This window comes from Halichoeres trimaculatus, unplaced genomic scaffold (assembly GCF_033239565.1).
Source record: "Halichoeres trimaculatus isolate MK-OKI-2021-1 unplaced genomic scaffold, fHalTri1.1 fHalTri1_scaffold_19, whole genome shotgun sequence".
Lineage (NCBI taxonomy): Eukaryota > Metazoa > Chordata > Actinopteri > Labriformes > Labridae > Halichoeres > Halichoeres trimaculatus.
In genome coordinates, this window is record NW_027437197.1 from 28522644 (window position 1) to 28543814 (window position 21171).

General features: G+C 44.8%; 1 protein-coding gene across 1 annotated transcript; it reads left to right on the plus strand.

Moving 5' to 3' along the window:
- The first annotated feature begins 257 nt into the window (after positions 1-257).
- LOC141808040 (uncharacterized) lies at positions 258-14032 on the plus strand. Its single transcript, XM_074694349.1, has 5 exons — positions 258-309; positions 5175-5389; positions 11836-12022; positions 12187-12381; positions 12966-14032. The coding sequence occupies exons 1-5, from the start codon at positions 258-260 to the stop codon at positions 14030-14032; spliced, it is 1716 nt and encodes a 571-aa protein (XP_074550450.1).
- Positions 14033-21171: the final 7139 nt, after the last annotated feature.

Consider the following 21171-nt stretch of genomic DNA (forward strand, 5'->3'; position numbering starts at 1 on the left):
AGAGTTTGGCTCTATTCTCACGCAGCTGGAGAGCTTAGCCACCTTCACTGTAAACACATCATTCAGAGTGATGGCTCTGGCGAACAGATCAACAGGAAGGTTTGTGGAGCAGGAGAGTCCAACATTTCTCCCAGACTTCTCTTTAACATAGCTTATTATCTGTTTGTGGAGTACAGAGTAGAATCAGGTCATTTGTATGTACCTCCTCTCCTTCCTGTCTGAGGACACAGTGGCTGCTTGTCTTGGTCCCTGCAGAAATGGTTGATCTGGAGTTTCTTAGGGGCTCCAGCAGACTCAACTGTCAGCCAGGTACTGTTTCCTTCTGTATAGGAAGTTGGTTGGAGGTTTTGTCCAGGTAAAACTGTGACTTCCAGGATAAGTCTTTCCTTCAAGTCAAATTCAGGAATAGGGAGGTAATCTCTAACCAAAGAGCTGAAATTACAGAGAAGACTTGAGGAGCTCAATCAACTCTGATCCTCATTATGGAGCATCATCCCCTGTGGGGCTTACTCTGTGATGCGTCCACAGGACAACGCTCACCTCACTATCACTTTAGAATAGAATAGAATAGAATAGAATAGAAAATACTTTATTTATCCCCGAGGGGAAATTCAGGAGTCACCGCAGCATTAAAGAAAACAAAAGTAAGAAAGAGTATAGAAAGTGCAAAAATGTCCATAAGAAATTAGATGACGACATCCCGTCCACCACTCGTCCACCACTCTCCAGCCCAGCCAGTCTCCACCTCCACAGGGTCCAGGACTGAGCCTCCCCAGCAGTCTGTTCAGTCTCTGTCTCCTGGATCCTGTCTGCTCACAGCAGGCGAAGCTCCTCCGATGTGTCGCGGCGTCCGATGTCAGCTCCGTCAGCCACGTCCGTGAACAGCACGATGCCGCTGGGTTAGCACAGCTAGCTCATCCATCCCCCGGAGCAAGATCCCACGTTCCCAACAATGATGGATGGAAGGACAGGTCCACGCCGTCACCTCCCAGCTCACACCCGAGAACCAGCACGTCGTCCTCACCTCCTCCTCCTCAGCTCGAGGGAAATCATCAAGCCCTACACTAGTTAGCATTGACATGCTACAGGCTGCTAACAGCTAATTTCGCATGTAAACAATGCAGCCATGGTTACATGTAGGATCTCCAGACAAACACAGGAGAAAAGTAGTAAAAAATACCGCCGAAGCCACAAAGAGTTTAGTGTCCGTGACCGACAATGAACCATACAAAGTGATGATCCACTCCAAATACAAAGATTACGAAAAAGAGACAAAGAAATTACAAGAAACGGACAAAGACGAGAGAGCTGCTGCAACAGGCAGCTACTTGGGTAGCGCCTAGCAACCAAAAAAAAGTGTATACTTTATGTGTACTTGTTGTATTTTCATCAGTAAACACCATGTCAAGGTTACAGCGGTCCTCACAGAGCACTCTCAGGATGTATGCAGACGTGTAGATTAAGATCAGGGACGTTTCAGAAACCTGAAAACTCTTTTGCTTTCCAAACATCTTGGCATGCCCTGGCTAATGTTCAATGAAGCTATTAGCTAGAAATGCTGGCTGATGTGGAAACAAAACGTTGGCTGTAATAAGACTGGAGGCTTGACAGCTAAGATAGCAACAGGTCAGGTTTTTACAGGAAACTCTGTTTCTTCCCTTTTTCCTCCTCTGTGTCCCAACATTTCCGTTCTCCAGCAGTGAACACACCCTCCTGAACTCCAAAGTCTGTTTCCTGAGGTCGCTTAAAGGGTTCAACTCTCCTCCCATGGGATTTGTTGGCAATGTCACTTGGTATGCAGCTGAGGAGCGCTTTCTACCAATTCTTTCTCCAGAACAAGTTAATAAAGCTGGTAGTTATCAGTGCTGAGTCTAGTTGACTAATGCACCTGGTCTGAGTCCAGCCTTGGTTAAATTTTATATATCTCCATTTTCTGGATGAAAAACCTCCCTCTGCATATCAAAGCTGGTAGCACAAGGGTCTGAGACAGAGTATACTTCATGGACAGAGTAACCCTTACAGACAGTATCCTGCATGGACTGAGCGCTCTGACCAAAGGAACCCTGGATCATCCTCAGCCGGGTACCGGGAGCACGGTGACTGATCTGGTTTGAGTGTGGACCTTGCCGCTGTTAGAGGATTTGGCTCTCTATAGCTCTGTGTGTTTGTGTTTGATGGGAGCTCTTCTGTGTTGTCAGCCCATGAAATGCAATTACTTTGATCCACAGGGGATGTTGGCTCAGCTCTCATGCAGACACTGAATTAACAGCCATCCTCACACATACTCTCTTCCTCTTGGGTTTCCTTGGACTGAGGAGTCAAGATGAGGTACCTCTGAGCTAGCTCGGTCATTTCCTGCTTATATGAAGCAGGTGGAGAAGTTTGCTTACTGCCTGATTTTCCTTTTCAACTGTGTACTTCATGCCTTTTTCATGATGGCAGATGGCTGTTGTGTGTTTCAGTAACTAAGGCAACCAGTATGTGTCATGCACTGAACATATACCCACTTGGAGTGTAAAAAAGCAAGGATAACGGTTCAATGATTGGATGATGGTGACTAACTGAGGGGCTAAAAATAGAGTGCTATAATTCATTTATTGCTATGAATCATTCATGTACTTACTGTTACAAGCTGAGGCACAGCATGTCAAAAGAAATGAAGCTAAATTATTCAAATCTGAGGAGAAAAAAGAAAAAAATAGTTTTGTTCGGCAGCAGATTTCGTGCACAGAGAGAGTGGGAAACAAACAGAGGCGGTGTGGAGTGGTCCCCGTCGCGGCCTCTTTAAATACTTTCTTTTATTGATGCTGGTGGAGGAAATGATGCAGTTTGGTAACTCAGTGCACTAGAAACACTGAGTCAGACGCTCATGGAGGTGTTTTCTGCCCAGGCTTGTGAAGTGAAGCTGGACAAGGTTTCCTTTAAAGGGGAGTTTGTCCTGAGGCCTGAGACTCAGCTTTTTGACCACCTGTTGGTTTTTGCCTTTTACAGTCTGATTGCACTGGACCCTCTGTGTTCTGTTGAGCCGACGCTCTGTTTGTTTCACTTTCAGAGCAGCTCCTGGCACCCACCCAGAAAATTAAATTAAAGGTACCCAGTGGAGTTTTTCTGACAAATAAACAGTTGCACAAAAACGCATTGTCAGTGTCCTCCAGGCCCAACAGAAATGCTTTATGTATTTCCTTCTTCATCAGACATACGCAGTACTTTGTAACGTGTATTGTTTACAGCTTTGTTTGCAAATTAAAGGTTGGCTGGTCTCTGTGAGAATCCTGACACAAGGATGTAGGAGGATCCAGCAGGGTGAGTTCACTGATCAACTCTAAAACTGCCATAGAATCAATTGGATGATCTCACTCATTATTGGTGCATGTTTGATTCAGTCTGTGGGACCTTGAGCTTGGTCAGCTGTCAGTCAGCTCAGCCAGACTTTGAAAGTCTAAAATTGAGGTTGAAGATTTTTTTCTGTCTTTCAGACTCTTAAAGCCCTCAGTTTTTTCGTTGCTGCCCTGCTTTGGTGACAGGTCTCTCTGTGGTTTTAGTTTGTAGAGCACCTTGATAAACTTTTCTTATCATTGAAACACTGGGAACACTGGGAACACTGGGGACACTGGGGACACTGGGGACACTGAGGACACTGGGGACACTAAGGACACTGGGAACACTGGGGACACTGAGGACACTGGGAACACTGGGGACACTGAGGACACTGGGAACTCTGAAGACACTGGGGACACTGGGTACACTGGAAACCCTGCTCCATATGCCCTTGACAAATCCAAGGTGTTTAAAGAAGTTTCTTTGAGAAGGATTCAGAGGAGACACATCAGAGCGATGCGATGTGCCGAAGTAAATGTTTGTGTGAAAGTGATTCTATAAATAGGGGTACCTTTCCAGTCATTTCCATGGGGTAAACTTATCAATTTTACCAAATATTAAATCAAGCAATGACCAATTTTACAGTGGCTCATTTGGCTGATAGTTCCCTTTCCTTTGATACAGAAAGTTAACAGGTTAATCATTTATTTATCAGAAAATGAAAATCATGTGTTGGAATTTACCGTTTTTGTGCTGTCTGGTTTCTCAAATGTCAAGTTTACTCTTCAAAATTAAGACTAGAATACATGTTTGTGTTCATTATTTCCAGCATGATTTCTTCAAAATAATCATTAAACATGAGAAACCTGTTTAAAAACAATTTAAATAATTATTTTAGATAAAAATAATTCATTTTGTGTGTGTTTGAGAAATCTGTACCAACTGTGTTACCCATTGAAAAAACCCTATAAATCAGCAATGGTTGCTCCAAAGTCACATGACCCAATCAGCTGAGGGCCCATCCTTTTTGGTGTGAACCTTGAAGAAAGTGTGTCATGTTTCAGCTCCTCCTCATCAATATTCTATCAGAATGATTGTCTGTACATGGGGCGCATTAACTGTTCATCAACTGTGTTACCAACATGTTCTGCTGTTCTGACTATAGATGTTATGAAGACCAAACTGTGAAGAAAAGGAGCAGAAATATGTTAGGGATATTATGGTGTTCATTTTCAGAAATTAATGGACAACTCAGAGGCGTCAACTTTGCAACATCAAGCAGAGGACGGTTGCTTCAGCGAAGTGATTGCTTAGGTTACTTTACGTGATTCAGGGGGTTGTTGAATAAAGAGTGAGGCTGGATCAGAGCCACGCAGCAGATAAAGACACATCCTGGTTTGATTTTACCGACAGAAGCTGTTCTTTTCCACATGCAGGCTAAAAAGATTTATCTGAAGGCTGATTTCTGTTAGTTCCTTCACAGACTCTTTACATGTTCACTGAAAATTCTCATTTTCTTTACATCTTTGAAAAATTCAGACTTCACCGAAACCGGTCCAGGTGACACGCCTGTCTGTCACTGTGACTGTGACGGTCGTATTGCGTGGTTGTGTCTGAAGTTTACTCAAGCTTTTCAACAACCTGGCTCCTAAGAAAACCCTTTTCAGAGCACAGGGCTTCCATCTTGAGTTGCCATCTTACATCAGCACTCAATCACACAGCGAGAAACCCACAGTCAAAGAGGCAACGCCGCCAATCCCTTTAGCAGCAGCAGCCTTTAAACACCAGAAGGCACTGAAGCCACGGGCTGCATGTTTGTGAATGTTTCATTAGCTGATCCACCTCGCTCCTCTTAGAGCACCAGAGCTCCAACCAGCACAGCCAGGCCTACGGCACAGCCAGGCCTACGGCACAGCCAGGTCGACAGCACAGCCAGGTCGACAGCACAGCCAGGCCTACGGCACAGCCGGGTCGACAGCACAGCCAGGCCGATGGCACAGCTGGGTTGAGAGCACAGCCAGGCCTACTGCACAGCCGGGTCGACAGCACTGCCGGGTCGACAGCACAGCTGGTTTGACAGCACAGCCGGGTTGACAGCACAGCCAGGTCGACAGCACAGCCAGGCCTATGGCACAGCCGGGTTGACAGCACAGCCAGGTTGACAGCACAGCCGGGTCGACAGCACAGCCGGGTCGACAGTACAGCCGGGTCGACAGCACAGCCAGGCCTACGGCACAGCCAGGTTGACAGCACAGCCAGGCCTACGGCACAGCCAGGTTGACAGCACAGCCAGGCCTACAGCACAGCCGGGTCGACAGTGCAGCCAGGCCGATGGCACAGGCTGTGCTAACATCCAGGTCTAATACTTGAGGTAAAAACACAAAAGAAACACACACCGTGGCGGTTAGAGCCAGCTTTCTCTGCACACCCATGGATAATACACACAAGGTGGAAAGGAGACGAGATGATAGGGACTGGAGAAAATCCTGATCCAGTGTGTCCGATTGTGGATTTGATGCTGTTTTTCACATTTATGTCTCAGTGAAAAATCTCTTTTTAGGAACACAAACACAGCTATACTCTGTCAGGAACAACATGAATGATTTCAGTGTTGGAGCTGCTTCAGTTGGACCTGAGGGGGAAAAGAGGCAGAGCTCAAAGAGCCACCTCACCCAGACTTGGTTTCCTGTTTGCTGTTAGAAGGTAGGCTGAGTTTGAGATCACCAGCTGCTCAGATGTCTTACCGCACACTCACACCAGAAGTGGTCTGAGCGTCGGCGACGTCCGGCTGCCATTCATTTTCTATGATCGCCAGCGTCAAGGGGCGTTCGAGGTGGCGGCGATCATGAGCGGCGTGTAGCGAGCGTCACGAGCATCACGAGCGTCGTGGAGCGGCGTGTTGCGAGCGGAGCAATCGATGAGCTGAAGTTGGGAGAAGCTCAACTTCATGCAAATGAGCAGCAGCGCGAACGAGGCGTCAGCCAATGACAGGCCGATCTGTATTCCCGGGCGGAAGATTTTGAGGGGGAGATCGAGGATAAACAATGGAGGACAAACTTATTATTGCTGTGTCCGGCTTCCAGGAGCTGTATGATGTGTCTCTGTTTATCTACAGGGACATTAAAAAAAGAATGATTCTTCATATGCAGAAAGAGACATGGTGGATCCCTCTCTCCTGCAGACTGATGTTTATGTGTGTGTGTGATGTGATTGACAGACCTGTGAGGAAAAATGTGTTTACCCCTGATTTTGTATGTTGTTTGTAGTTGATGATTGTAGGAAGAGGTGGAAAAGCCTGAGGGACACCTTCAGAGAGGAAAAAAAAGAGGGAAAAAGAGAGGTCTAGGAGCGGGTCTGAACTTTGTCATCCAGAGCACAGCTGATCCTCCCAGGGTGACACATCTGCACCGCAGCTTGTCAGCCCCACCCCTTCGGCAGTTCGCAGCGCTTCCCCTGCCTGCGTGCTTCTGTGTGTTTTCAACTGCTAAGCAGCGCGATGAGAGCGGCCAAAGCGTTGACAAGCAAATTTGACGCTTCTGGTCTGAATGTACGGTTACCCGTCATAAGGTGCTGTTAAGTGGGAGAAGACCCCCCACAGGATGCTTTCCTCTGACCCTGACACCCCGTTGAGGAACACCTCACCCTGATTCCTGCCTCTTTCAGCTCTTAATGTTGTTTCAGTTATTCAGAAACTGAACTGTCTGATTGTCTCTAGCACAGTTTGGTGAAGTCATCGTTAACGTTGGCGTGTGTCCCTCGTGTCGTGAGTCAGACGGTTCTGGCTCGATGCACGCTCCTCTCCTGCACGTCCACAGCTTGGTACACACAGAGCTGCACTTTTTCTTTCAGACACCATGAGGAAAGGAGTCTTCACCTCATGGTACCCGGCTCCCCAGCAGCGGTTCAGTACTGTGTTTGTGTTTCAGTGTAAAGCACTGGAGGGTCGGGGGCCCCCCATCAGCCAAGATCCACGCAGTGGCTCGGCGATATCCTGGGACATAAATCACTGGTCCAGGGCAGACAGCTGAGGCAAGTCATTTCCTGCCAACCAAAGTTTTTCTCCTCTTCATTTAATGTGCTCATATCAGCCTTTCTGCCACCGGCCTGTTAGCAGGTCCAGATAAGAAGGCACGACGACCCTCAGCCGGGCTCCAGCATTTAGAGATCAGCAGCCAGCGACTGCGGCTCATACTGCTCATGAAGAGGGAAAACACCAAAGAGATCCAAAGCATGTCTTTATCAAACAGACCCATGTCAGCTGTTTGCAGACCAGCAGTCCTTTGGAGTGCTGGGATGTAAAGTGTGGTGACAAAAACAAGGTGACGTGATGGATAGCTGAGCTGGCAAACTGTCTCTGAGCTGATTTTAAGACAACGAAAAGAAGAGACAGCAGGACTCTGAGCAGTAAATCGGAGTTTATATGATTTCTCATGTTTGCTTTAACTCCTACTGACTTAATACCAAGTGACTCAAACTCTCCTCTGGCCTGCTGAAGTTCAGGCAGCTGTAATGATGATAAATATGCAGAAATGTGTTCAGAGTGAAGCAGTTAATGCAGGTTTGTAGAGTTTACAGGATATTCCAGATGAAGTTAGAGCTCAGGCTGAGGGATGGGAGAAGTTACATATGAATGGCTCCTCTCTATTCCTCCCTCAGGCAACACAGCTGTTCAAATATCAATCTTTACAGTGCTCCATGGCAGAAAATGGCAAAATGCAAATGTCAGGTTGGTAAAAGATAGCCCACATTAATTACGCAGGAAATCTTGATGGCCCACATCTTAAGCAAATATTGCCTAAACTCTGAACAACTGAAGGGTTTTTCTGCAGCCATCTCTGCAGATTTCAGTTCCCAAAAAGAAAAACAGTCCTGTTCACCGTAAATCACCAACAGCTGCCCGTGAAAATGCTGAGAGGACATGAGGGCTATGTCCAAAACCCCTCCCTCTTCAGTCCCCTCTTGAGTGAGCATAGTCATACACTGTATGGTCCACTCAATGTATCCCACAATGCATTATGAAAAGTAGTGTATCAGCTATGTTCACTATGTGGTCAATATACAACTGTAATGCATTCCGGTTCAAACAGAAGAAACAGCTGATAACATGATTAGTGATTACTGATAACATGTAACAACATTAAAAACTGTGACTGAGCTCTCTGACTAACTTTCAGATGAGCAGAGAAACAAAGAACACAGACCTTAGCCGCTGGACCGTCAATCGTGGGTGATGCATTCTCTGGGCCTCGTAATTATCAAATACTGCATAAGTTGCTGCACAAATATATCCTTTATTTTATTTAAAAAATAACTTGCTATAAATGTTTTTATCATATTTGGCTGTTGTGAAAAATATACCAAGTATAATATTAGTTACTGCTGAAATCTATGCTGTTTTGCAGTCTTTGGGAAAAATTAGTGAGACTGATTACGTCACTGTCAGTGGCTGGGGAGGCAGTGAGTGGTTTCTGAATTTTAGTTTAAATTTAGCTGATGTCCACTACACTGAGAGCAGGGAATGAGGAAGTGATTTCAGACACAACCTATTCTCACTTCATTCTTTGTGACCCTTGTGTGCTCCGTGTGAATCTCAGTTATCCTTTATGTGTTTTTCTGGTCACTTGGTTGCTCCCTGTTTGCTTAAGTTCTCCTTAACCCCCAACCACCCACCCCACCATGCTTTACCTGTGTCTGGTTTCCCTCTGTGTGGATCGTCTGTTTTTCTTGAGTTTTTTCGTCAGCTCATCGTTTCCTGTCAGCACATGTCTCCTGCTTTCATCCCTGCCTTCCAGACAGGGATGAAAGTTTTCCAGTGTTCCAGTGTTTTTGGTTTTGTTTCTTTCATGAGTTTTTTATTTGAGTCTTGTTAAAATGAACCTTTTGGTTTCATTCTGAAAATTCTCTCCCTTCTTTTTCCTGTGGATTTCAAATTTAGTTTTTATTTCTGGAATCTGAAACTTGCTACAAAAGGTTATCTATAGATCTTTCAGTGAGGTTTGAATGAAACAGGTAGAAAGAGAAAAGCCACAAAGATTTCTGAAAAAAGGAGAGAGAGAACGAGATGGACAGGTGGAAGCAGAAGCTGTTGAGGATTCATGAGGCATGAGAAGCCTGCAGCTTGTGCAGAAGCCAGAGCAGGAGCTAACCTTTGCCTCTTTGACAACTTAAGCCTGAGTTTCAACTTGAGAAGATGACTCCATTCTACCAGGACTGAAATATTTAGTGCTTTCAGCTGTTCTTGACCAATATCTGCTCACTCAGAGACCCAAGAATATACAGAAACCCAGGGACAGGAAGTCCATAGATGGACTGCATGCACACATTTAGGAACACCCTAGGGCAGACCTGGGCAAACTACAGCCCGAGGGCCACATCCAGCCCTTTGTACGTCCCTGTCCGGCCCGTGTGAGGCCAATCATAAAACTTGTGCGGGTGCATATGTCTTAATACTGCATCTATCACAGGCACTGAACAGGACATTGTGGATTGAATTCTCCCTCTCCTTCACTGGCTCAGTCTGTCTCCTCCACCTGAACTCTCTCCTGTTCTAAAGAGAGAGTGCCGTCGCGTACACGTGCAGCACGTATGCGCATCACACACCAGAGACGGACAGAACTTTACAACGATACACGTTTCACTATTTTAGAGTCAGCCTTCTCACTATAAAATTCACGCTGCTCTAAACTTCCCTGACTGAAGAGGATGCTACGTTAGAGCAGAGCTACGTCAACGTTAGTTTAACTCACGACATATCACGTCAACTCCAAAAAAGAAAGAAAGGAAACAGCTAAGGCTCTGATAAACTCTTCATCAATAAGTGCTGCACCGTTATCTGTCTCTGTCTCTGAGGTCTCCTGCAGCGTGGATCAAACCAACTAGGAGAGGGGTGGATGGTTTCTGAGTTTTCGATACAACGCCCAAGTACGGGACTTGATTTGACTTAGTAAAATATTAGAGCTCACAGAAGCATACTTAAATTTTGGGGACTATCAGGAGAAATCACAAGCCAGGAGAACAGCGGGAGAAAGGGTTTAAAAAATGGGAGATTCCCTCCATATTCAAGTGTTGGCAGTCCGCCAGCACTCTCAATCGGTAAAAGTGAGTTCATGTATGACAGATATTGACAAAGACGAAAATTTAAGACATTTTCTTTTTCATTTTAGGATTCAATAATCGTTTTTTTTTTCTACTTTACCTATACACCACAATTTTACATAACCTAATATAAACATTTACAGAGTGCTTTATTCTTCTGATTATCAGTTCCAGCGATTCAAAATATTTAATTTAGAGCATTTTACGATGGAAGAAAGTTGGTGGCCCTCTGACACAATTCAGGTTCCTCATGTGGCCCTCTGGTAAAAATTAATTGCCCACCCCTGCCCTAGGGGGATAAAAGCAATGGCTGAACACTACAACGCGGGTTTTGACCGTGGGACATCATTGCATCCACTCCATTATTCAAATGGACTTGCTCTGAATTAAGTGTTGGGCTGAAGCAGCCTGAACTCTCATCTCCTTCTTGAACTCTGTGTCTTCTTCAAGCCAGTGTAGTGGAGTAAGATTCCACTTGCCATCTCGTCTTATGAGATGTCTTTGTTTTGTTTCATGTGGTCTTGTTTATGTAAGTGTGTATCCACAGGGAGCTAATGTGGCGTCAGCGCCTTCTATTGGCGCCTGTGCAGACTTGGGTGGTGCAGCCCGTGTTTCCATGCCAATCTGTATGTAGCCATCCTCGTGGTAAGTCGCTCAGTTAGTAGTTCTGATTAATGTCTTTTATACTTTTGTTTTCTTAAGTAAATGTGATGTTTCTGTGTTTGAAATGTTTAAAAAGGAACTCTGGTTTTGGTTTTAGGAGTTTCTGGTGGTTGTTATGCTTTGTTTAAATCGTTTGCCTCACTATGTACTGCAATTTCCTGCTTGAATATGAATGAACTTCGTGGTTAAGCAACAAGCAGAAAGCTCTTTTTTTGTTTTTTGTATGTTGTTCTGTTTTAGCTTTTAAATGCTGACAACCGCTTGAGTTGATGTGAGACACCGATATTTCCTCTGTGTTTATCAGGTACATCTTTCTTGCTTTGTCTATTGTAATGTGTTGCTACGCCAGTCTGTATTTAGCCATCCTCGTGCTGTTAAATGCTGAAGACTGCCAAAGATGATGTGAGTGTTACAGCTGGCTCAAACACCGAACATAATAATGGAGAAAACACAGGGGTTTAAGGTTTTAAGATTTTAGTTTATTGGCAGTTAAACAGAAAGTACCTGAAAACCAGGGGAAAAACACTGCTGAGCTGCTGCTGTGTAGGTGGAAGAAGAGAGAGTGATTAATTAAGAGGCCTTGCCTAAATAGGGATTGAAAGTGTGACGTCAGTTCCGCAAAGAGTTATGGGTAGAGGTGGCCGTGCGCGGGACACTTGCATGCTACCACTACGTAAACACGGAGTGTACACAGGAAAAGACAGAATGGCTAAAACTTGTTGTGTTGTAAACTGTCATAGCCGTTCATATGACCATCAGGGGAGACCAAAAGGCAAGGATATTGGCTTTTATCGTATTCCGTTGTGGAAGAAACATAGTTCAAGCCGTGTTTCCGAAGTCACAAAGAGGCGACGCATGGCATGGATCGCTGCTATACGAAGACCAAATATTACTTTCCAAAACACTCCCGCTCATATGTTGGTGTGCTCCAAGCATTTTCACAAAGGTAAGTTCATACTTTTTGGTCCGATTGTTTTTTTCCGGTTAATGAGTGAATAGCTTAGCTCAATGACTTGCTAACACAGTACTGTAGATAGCAAATAGCTACGTTTTGTAGTCCGTTTATGAACCATTGGTCTGCCTTATAGGCTCAAGTTTGTTTATTTGCAGGCAAACCAGCCTACGAAATGCTAGAATGCGATCCAGACTGGGCACCCACTCTGAACCTCGGTCATGCTGAGGTGAAAGCAGCTACCACGGAGAGATTTGAACGGTTATGTGAGAGGGCAAGATCGAAACAACTTCCAACAGTTCCTAATGGCACTGGACCAGAGACAGAGGACAATGAAGCCCCATTTCACGGAGGTAAGATCATTCTAACACCCAACCTAGTTATTGCACTTTAGCCTCTGTGTTTACTGTATGCAGTGGGTTTGACACAATCCATTAGCCACTGTGGTAAGTGTTTATTGGGTTTCTAATCATTTAAGTGATTTTACTGTCCGTGCTTTAACTTGTTTGTTGTGCAATTTTGAAGAAATAAAAGTCAATTGATGGCTTAATGTACTTTATTTAATTACTACATTCTAAAATATAGAAAACATGGTATAATATTAAGAAATATGTGCGCTATGTTCAAATTTACTTGCATCTGCAAAACCAGAACATAGCATTAGACTTATACTTTCTTTGTTTATACTTTATTTAACCAAGTGAGTCAATTGAGAACAACTTCTTCTTTATTCAACTAAAAGGGATGAATGAAGTCAGCGAATGGATCAAAATGGGTACTGGCCAAAATGGAAGCATGTCAGAATTGAACTAGATTTTTCCCATCTGTTGTGCCATTTGTGCTGTTCTTGCCTTGTCTGTTGTCTTCTTTCAATTTAAGTTTCATTGTGATGCCAAATTATGTTTACATTTTGGTTGTGTGTGTGTGTTTTTTTCAGCTGCAAACATGACTGCAACTGCGGTGGAGATGGAACCAGAGCAGATCATTCAACACCATAATGAAGAGCAGCAAGTCTGTAAGCTGTGCTCACTCAGGCTGAAGGAAATCACTCGTCTACAGGAGGAAAACAGACAACTGAAGGAGGAACTGTCCAAAAGGAACCTAGATGAGGATTTTCTCAAAGATAATGACTCTAAAGTGAAGTTCTACATAGGGCTCCCTACGTTTGCTCTGCTAATGGGTGTACTAATGCAAATTCGTCCCAGCTTGCCAAACACAGACCGCAAGATTTCCCATTTTCAGATGCTCTTGTTAACCCTCATGCGCTTAAGGCTCAATCTGCCACCTGAACACATTGCCCACCTGTTTGGCACAAGTCGGACAACAGTATCCACTCTGTTTAACAATACTATTAATGTACTCTACGCTCACCTCAGCCCTTTAGTGCACTGGCCACTGAGGCATTGCATACAAGCTAGCATGCCACATCAGTATGTGGAGATGTTTAGTGATCGTGTCACAGTTATTATTGACTGTTTTGAACTTTTCATCGAAAGAGCCCAAAATCTACGAGCCAAGGCAGAGACATATTCCAACTACAAAAGTAGGCACACTATGAAATACCTTATTGGTATCACACCACAAGGAACTGTCTCTTTTATTTCTCATGGATGGGGAGGGCGTTCCAGTGACAAACGCATAGCAGAGAACTCTGGGTTTCTGGAGAAGCTTTCACCTGGAGACATAGTGCTAGCAGACAGGGGTTTTGATATTAAAGAAAGTGTTGCCCTAATGGGTGCAACTTTAAAAATCCCAGCATTTACCCGAGGGCGTAGCCAACTAGAAGCTAAAGATGTGGAGGAGACTCGAAAACTAGCCCACGTAAGAATCCATGTTGAGCGGGTAATTGGGTGTATTCGCTCTAAATACACTATATTAAATGACACCATACGGTTGGGTTTAGTAGTGCCATGTGAAGGAGAAGGTATGACTTTGCTGGATAAGATAGTGACTGTTTCATGTGCACTCACAAATATGTGCCCAAGTGTTGTATTAAAGCAATGAATTTAGGTTGTCCAATATGTAATGAAATCATATGATACAAAGCTGCGAATAAAACACAATGAAATACTTCTGTCTGTTTATTTGCAAAATTCATAAGTGGTGAAATGAAAAAAAAAAAAACCTTTTTTGTTGATACAAAATAAACATATATTATCAAGCATTTTTAATAATATAGTGCAAATTTCAGTGTAAAATGGGCACTTAGGCCATATGCTATGAACTACTTCAAAGTGTGCAGCAAAGACAAACTGCAACTGTAACAAACAATCTTACATCTCATTATATTGTGTCCACTTTTAACTCACAGTGAACCAGGACTTAATGAGAATAAAACCAGACATGCACAGATCACTGACACACAATCAGAATAGAATGTTCATACGGGTCTAGCCCCTTCACTCCTTTCAACTTTTCCTCGTATCTTTTCTTCGCGTTTTCATCAAGTTTGTCTTTTTATGGACCTGTAGCGCTCTCTTTCGCTTTGTACATAATTATTTTTGTCCATTCAAAAGTTTTATGTGATTTAAACCGCAGAATTACAGGTCACCGGAGTTCGTAATGATAGCGCCCGATAGCAATGTTTACATTTCGCGGCCACCTATACCCCTCATGCATTGCGCGTAGGTCACGTGGTCTTTCAATCTCTACACCAGAAGGTGCAGTTGAACAAAAACAGTGATGTAACACTCTCCTCCATAAAGATGGCACATAATGTGACATCATTCAAAGACACGTGACAGAGCATCAGCAACATCATTCTCTTTGCCTTTCTTATGGCGAATCTCCAAACTGTAGCCCTGGGCAATGTTGGCCCAACGCATGAGCCTCTGGTTGCTGTTGTACATACGGTTTAAAAACACAAGAGGGTTGTGGTCAGTGTACACAACAACAGGTTGCAGGGAGGAGCCAACATAAACCTCAAAATGCTGCAGAGCCCATAGCAAAGCAAGGGCCTCCTTCTCGATGGTGCTGTAATTCCGCTGAGCCTGTGAAAACTTTCTGGAAAAATAGCACACAGGGTGGTCAATGCCTGCTGGACTCTCCTGAATCAGAACAGCTCCTGCACCAGTCCCACTAGCATCAACCTTAAGCTCGAATGGAACTGCAAAATTTGGGGCGGCAAGGACTGGTGAGTTGCAAAGGACAGCTTTCACTGCTTTGAAGGCCTGCTCACATGTGGAATCCCACACCAACTCCCTGGAAGGACTGACAAGATCAGTTAGTGGAGCAGCAATAGTTGCAAAGTTCCGACAGAAAGCTCTGTAATAGCCTGCTAAACCCAGAAAACGTTGCAGCTGCCTTTTAGTGGCGGGTACTGGGTACTACTCAACAGCACTGATCTTGGCGGCAATGGGGCGCACCTGACCCTGGCCCACTATTTTGCCAAGGTAAGTGATGGTGGCTTTAGCAAACTCACACTTATTCAGATTCAGTGTTAGTGAGGCCTGTTCAAAACGCTCAAAAACAGTGCGCAGAGTGTCCATGTGACTCTCCCAGTCTGGTGAATACACAACAACATCATCCAAATAGGCCTCACAATTAGGTACACCAGAAAACACTGTCCACATGAGACGCTGGTAGGTGGCAGGGGCATTACACATGCCAAATGCCATGTCGGTGTACTGAAGGAAATAATCAGGGGGGACGAAAGCAGAGATGTCAGATGTCCTTGGGGTTAAAGGAACCTGCCAGTAGCCTTTTAGCAAATCCAGCTTTGTCACAAAGCATGCCATCCCTACTTTGTCAATGCAGTCTTCAACACGGGGGAGAGGGAAAGAGTCAGTTTTCGTAACACTATTTACTTTCCTGTAGTCTGCACAGAACCTCGGAGTTTTGTCAGCTTTTGGAATAAGTAAACAAGGTGAACTCCAGGAGCTACTGCTTGGAACCGCAAGACCATGGGTCAGTAAATACTCAACTTCTTTCTTCATTAGTTCCTTCTTAACAGGACTGATCCGGTAAGGATGTTGCTTAATCGGAGTGCTATCTCCCACATCAATGTCATGTTGCAGGACATTTGTGTGAGTGGGAACATCTGAAAACAGAGCAGTATGGCTACAAATCAGCTGACACACATCCAACCTTTTAGAGGCAGGGAGGTAAGACACACGAGCCTCCAGGCTTCCCAAAAACTGAGAGTTGTGAAGCCTGGCATCCAATGCTGGTGAATTTTCCTTGGCCAAGCCATCATCATCAGAAAGAACAGTAACCACTGAAACTGCATCAACACAACTGCTCTCTTTCAAGGGCGACTGATTTCCTTGGGATCGAACAGCGTACCACTTCAGCATATTCACATGACAAACACGAGACTTGCGCCTCCTGTCGGGCGCAGCAATAGCATAATCAGTGTCACTTAGTTTTCTTTCAACAACGTAAGGCCCGGAAAACCTGGCCTGCAATACTGATCCAGGTACCGGCAGAAGAGCCAGCATCAAGTCTCCTGGATGAAAAGAGCGCTTAACAGCCTTCCTGTTAAAGAGTCGTTTCATTCTGACTTGAGAGTCTGCCATAGCCTCTTTGGCTGCTTCACATGCACTGTGGAGACACTCCCGAAAGGAACTCACAAAGTCAAGCAGATTCACCTTAGATTGGGACTCTGACGTTAGTTGCTCACGAAGCAACTTCAAAGGTCCCCTGACAGTGTGGCCAAAAACCGACTCTGCAGGGCTGAACCCCAGGGACTCTTGCACAGTTTCACGGAATGCAAACAACAATAATGGAATACCTCCATCCCACTCTGGGCCATGCTCGAGACAGTAAGTGCGGAGCATACACTTAAGGGTTTGGTGAAAGCGCTCCAGCGCTCCCTGACTCTCAGGATGATAAGCACTAGAAATCTGATGCTTCACACTCAAAACCCCAAAAACCTGGTTAAACACCTTGGACATGAAGTTACTTCCCTGATCTGTCTGAATCACTCTTGGTAAACCAAAGGTAGTGCGAAATTTCACAAGCTTCCGAATGACTGCTTTAGCCTTGAGCGAATGCAGAGGTATTGCCTCTGGAAAACGTGTGTTTGCACACATGATGGTCAAGAGATACTGATGGCCAGATTTTGACTTGGGGAGGGGGCCTACACAGTCCACAATGAGCCTCTCAAAAGGCTCCCCTACAACAGAAATAGGATGAAGGGGGGCTGGGGGAAGCACCTGGTTTGGTTTCCCCGCTAACTGACACACATGACAAGTACGACAATACTCAGCCACAGAAGCTTTTAACCCAGGCCAGAAGAAATGTCTCAATATCCGATTGTAGGTTTTTGTAATCCCCAGGTGACCACACATAGGATTATCATGGGCCAAGTTCAGTATCTGCCTCCGATAGGCAGCAGGGACCACAACTTGGAAGGTGGAGCTACAGCCAGAACTATCATCAGCAGCAGTCCACTTACGCATAAGCACCTCCCCTTCCATGAAAAACCCCACAGGGACAGATGACAACTCCTCCTTTGTCTTCACAGCCTCCAAACACTTAACTCGGGACGGATCATGTCTCTGTGATGACACTAGCTGTGGTCTACCCAGCTGTACAGGGTTCTCTTAAGTTACACCAGGATCACACAACCTCAACTCAGCAACTTGAGGAGCAGCAGCCAAGTTAACTATGTTTTCTTCTCTGTCACTCTTAGCAGCAGCGCTAGCAACCAAACCCTGTTTAGCTGTATCGACGGGGTCAACCATGAATGTGTCAGCAAGGTTAACAGAATCAGCCTGTCGAGCCTGAGCACGAGTCACAACACAGGCAGGGTAGACAGAGGTCTCTGGGGTTGATTCGCTGTGGGCAGAAGGTTCAGTGACTACTGGGCTATCTGTCACAATTGGTACAGGAAATACCTTTTCGCCAGCTAGGTCATTACCTAAAATAAGACTGACACCTTCAACTGGAATATGTGGACGCAACCCTGCTTGAACAAGCCCTGTGACCAAACCACATTTCAGATATACCGTGTGGAGAGGAGCTCTGAGACAGGACATTTCACAACCTAGTATCAATGCGTCACCACCAAGGAAAGTTTTCTTAGATAAAGGCAACACTCCTTGTAAAAGTATAGACTTTAAGGCACCAGTATCTCGCAGGATACGGATTGGAACGGCATTGTCAGACTCAGACAGTGCCACAGAGCCATCAACGATAAATGGTTCAAACCCTAATGAATCAGGCACATCAGAGCAGGGTTGCTCCTGCTCAGTGTTCACAAGAGGAAGTTGACAGGTAACAGAACTGAATAAAGCCACTGGGTAAGGCTTCTGTTTCTTAGACAAAATGGAACAGTCAGCAATCATGTGTCCTGGCTTTTTGCAGTAATAGAAAACCCTATCTGAGCTGTTGCTCTTCACGCTAGAGGTTTTGCTTCCAGGTGCAGAGTTGCTGTTAACTGCTTTGTTTATTAAGCAAAGACACTGAGGAAGAGAATGTGACTAGATTCCAGCATGAAATTTGTCACTAAATGAAACTTTGTGGGCCAATACATACTCGTCAGCCAATAGGGCAGCATTAGTTACATTTTTCGCTCTTTGCTCACTTAAATGGACTGCAACAGCCTCTGGAACACAACTTTTGAACTCTTCCAGAAGAATCACCTGACGCAATTCCTCTTTGGTCTCCACCTTTTGGGAAGCACACCAACGGTCAAACAAAATTTCCTTCTCTCGAGCAAACCCCACAAAGGTTTGCTTCTCACCTTTGGAGTAGCTGCGAAAACGCTGTCTATAAGCCTCTGGCACGAGCTCATAGGACTGCAAGATGGCAGCTTTAGCAGTTTCATAATCTGAGCTCTGCTCCAAAGTCAATGAGGAGTACACTTCTTGAGCTTTACCAGAAAGAACACACTGTAAGAGTAGAGTCCAGCTGTGCTTAGGCCACTCCAAGGTGGTCGCCACTCTCTCAAAATGTGAAAAGTACTTCTCAATATCTTTCTCACTGAAAGGAGGAACTAACTTTATATTCCCGCCTACGTCAAACTTGGACAAACTGGAAGGGACTGGTTTACCTGCATCAGCCCTTAATTGTATCTCCCAAAGTTCTCTTTCATGAGCAAGGTGAATTTTCTCCCGCTCCAATTCATGCTGTCTTACCTGTTCCCTTTCCTTAGCCTCTATCTCTAGTTCAAGGCGCTTAAGCTGCAGTTTCAATTCAAGTTCCTTCAACCTGGAAGCTTCAGCTGGAGTAGCTTGTGCTGCAGCCTCACACAGATCACTTTTCTCCTCCTGATCTTCCTCAGAATCAACATAAGTTGCCCCAAGGGATAGTTTGACTTTTTCACACAGAATGCCCTTTTCAATTAACCCATTAAGAATTTTTGAATGGAGTTCCTCTTTTTTTAGATTACCTGAAATAACAAAACCATAATGTTCTGCTATTGAACGAAGGTCCTTCTTTGTGCAACCTAAAAGTTGCCTGGCATCAGGCTCTTCCACAATCCTGTCCAACTCAAATGCCATGATAGCAACACACAAAAGCACAAATGAAAGACAAACGTCCCCAAAACCACAAGGGTCGTCACAGAGACACCAACACGGGTGCACACAGCTGCAAAAGAGTATGGCTAAGGCACAGGTAGAACACAGCTACCACACAGAAGGGCTACCCAAGAGACAGCACACCAAACTGGGAGAAATGGCTCACAAATAAGACTAGAAACTACCTTTCATACTACAAGCGCAGTGCACAATACCGCAAGTAACCCTAAGGGAACCTGCTTGGTATTAATACAGAGCTAGGGCAATCACTAACTCGGAGAGATCTAACCAACACACAAAATGAGGCTTGCACAAACACTAAACAGCCTCTAACAATTGAGCACCAGCAAAAACTCAACCACTTCACATAACAAAGAATCTTCCACTAGAGAGTAGAGCAAGCAAGCCCTTGAGTGCTGCATTAGAACAAAAGAGCAATCCCACCTGGTACCTGCCTACTTAAACTAAACCTATCTATCTTCTGAGGCATGCCGGGCTCGAGGCAACTTTGAAGGCAAAACATCAAACCTTCAGTTGCTAACAAAAGGTCTGACATGCCCACCCCCAACAGAGACTAGATCTCCACCCAGAGTTACCTCGAAAATAAAAAAAGAAAATAACAAATGAGTGGGCTGTTGGAAGGACGAAATAATTCAGCCCAGCTGGCCCACTCCCTGACTAACCAGGAGGAATCACAGAAGAGTAACGACGTCAAAGCACTCAAACACTGAACTTAACATACTCAACATGTGGAAGAATCAAAACAGTACACTGCCTCAGTGCTCATGAATCAGACCTCCAACACTAACCCAGGGAACTAAAGGTTAAACAGGCTAGGGGTCAGGTAAAAAACAATCTCAACGGTTCCAATTTCTATCCCGGACGAGCCCCCATTATTATGTTACGGCTGGCTCAAACACCGAACATAATAATGGAGAAAACACAGGGGTTTAAGGTTTTAAGATTTTAGTTTATTGGCAGTTAAACAGAAAGTACCTGAAAACCAGGGGAAAAACACTGCTGAGCTGCTGCTGTGTAGGTGGAAGAAGAGAGAGTGATTAATTAAGAGGCCTTGCCTAAATAAACTCAACCTGATAGTCTGCAGGTGCTGACAGACAGGTGACAGGTGAGAAAAACAAAAAAGACACTAGAGGGCGCAGTTGAACAAAAACAGTGATGTAACAGTGAGACACCAATATTTCCTCTGTGTTAATCAGATTAAACGGCAAGTTGGTGCCAGAGATATCAAGTTTTTTGCCTGATTCATCACACAACACAACGAGTACACAGCCGCTACACCAGCATTAGGACTTTAGACCACAAAGTTAGTAGTTAGTCAAGAGCGAACCTCCTTCAAGGAGATACGTCACTTCCTGCTCCACAGTGTGATGCTTATATCTGCTTATATCTGTTAATCCTGGTGGGCTAGTTTTACTTGGTCTCTGGGATTCAGCAGAATCTGTCTGTGAACTGTGAGCAGGTCAGTCTCCTAATGTCCTCCTCCATGATTGGTCACCGTGGTCCCAGAGGAGAAGTACTGACGTGCTTCTCCAGGTTAAAAATCAATTCTCTACTTCAGCAGTCACATGTTTTACATGTTGAGACCACAGTAAATTAGGAGTGCTCAATCTGGAACTGTTAATCCCTTAGTTTCCAGATTTTGCTCCACACAAAGGC

Excerpts from the sequence above, each read along its gene's own strand:
- LOC141808040 (XM_074694349.1), top strand. The coding sequence starts at position 258 with ATGGTTGATCTGGAGTTTCTTAGGGGCTCCAGCAGACTCAACTGTCAG. Across the intron at positions 5,390-11,835 it reads CCGGGTCGACAGCACAGCTG|GGGAGACCAAAAGGCAAGGA; the intron begins GTTTGACAGCAC and ends TATGACCATCAG. Across the intron at positions 12,023-12,186 it reads CTCCAAGCATTTTCACAAAG|GCAAACCAGCCTACGAAATG; the intron begins GTAAGTTCATAC and ends GTTTATTTGCAG.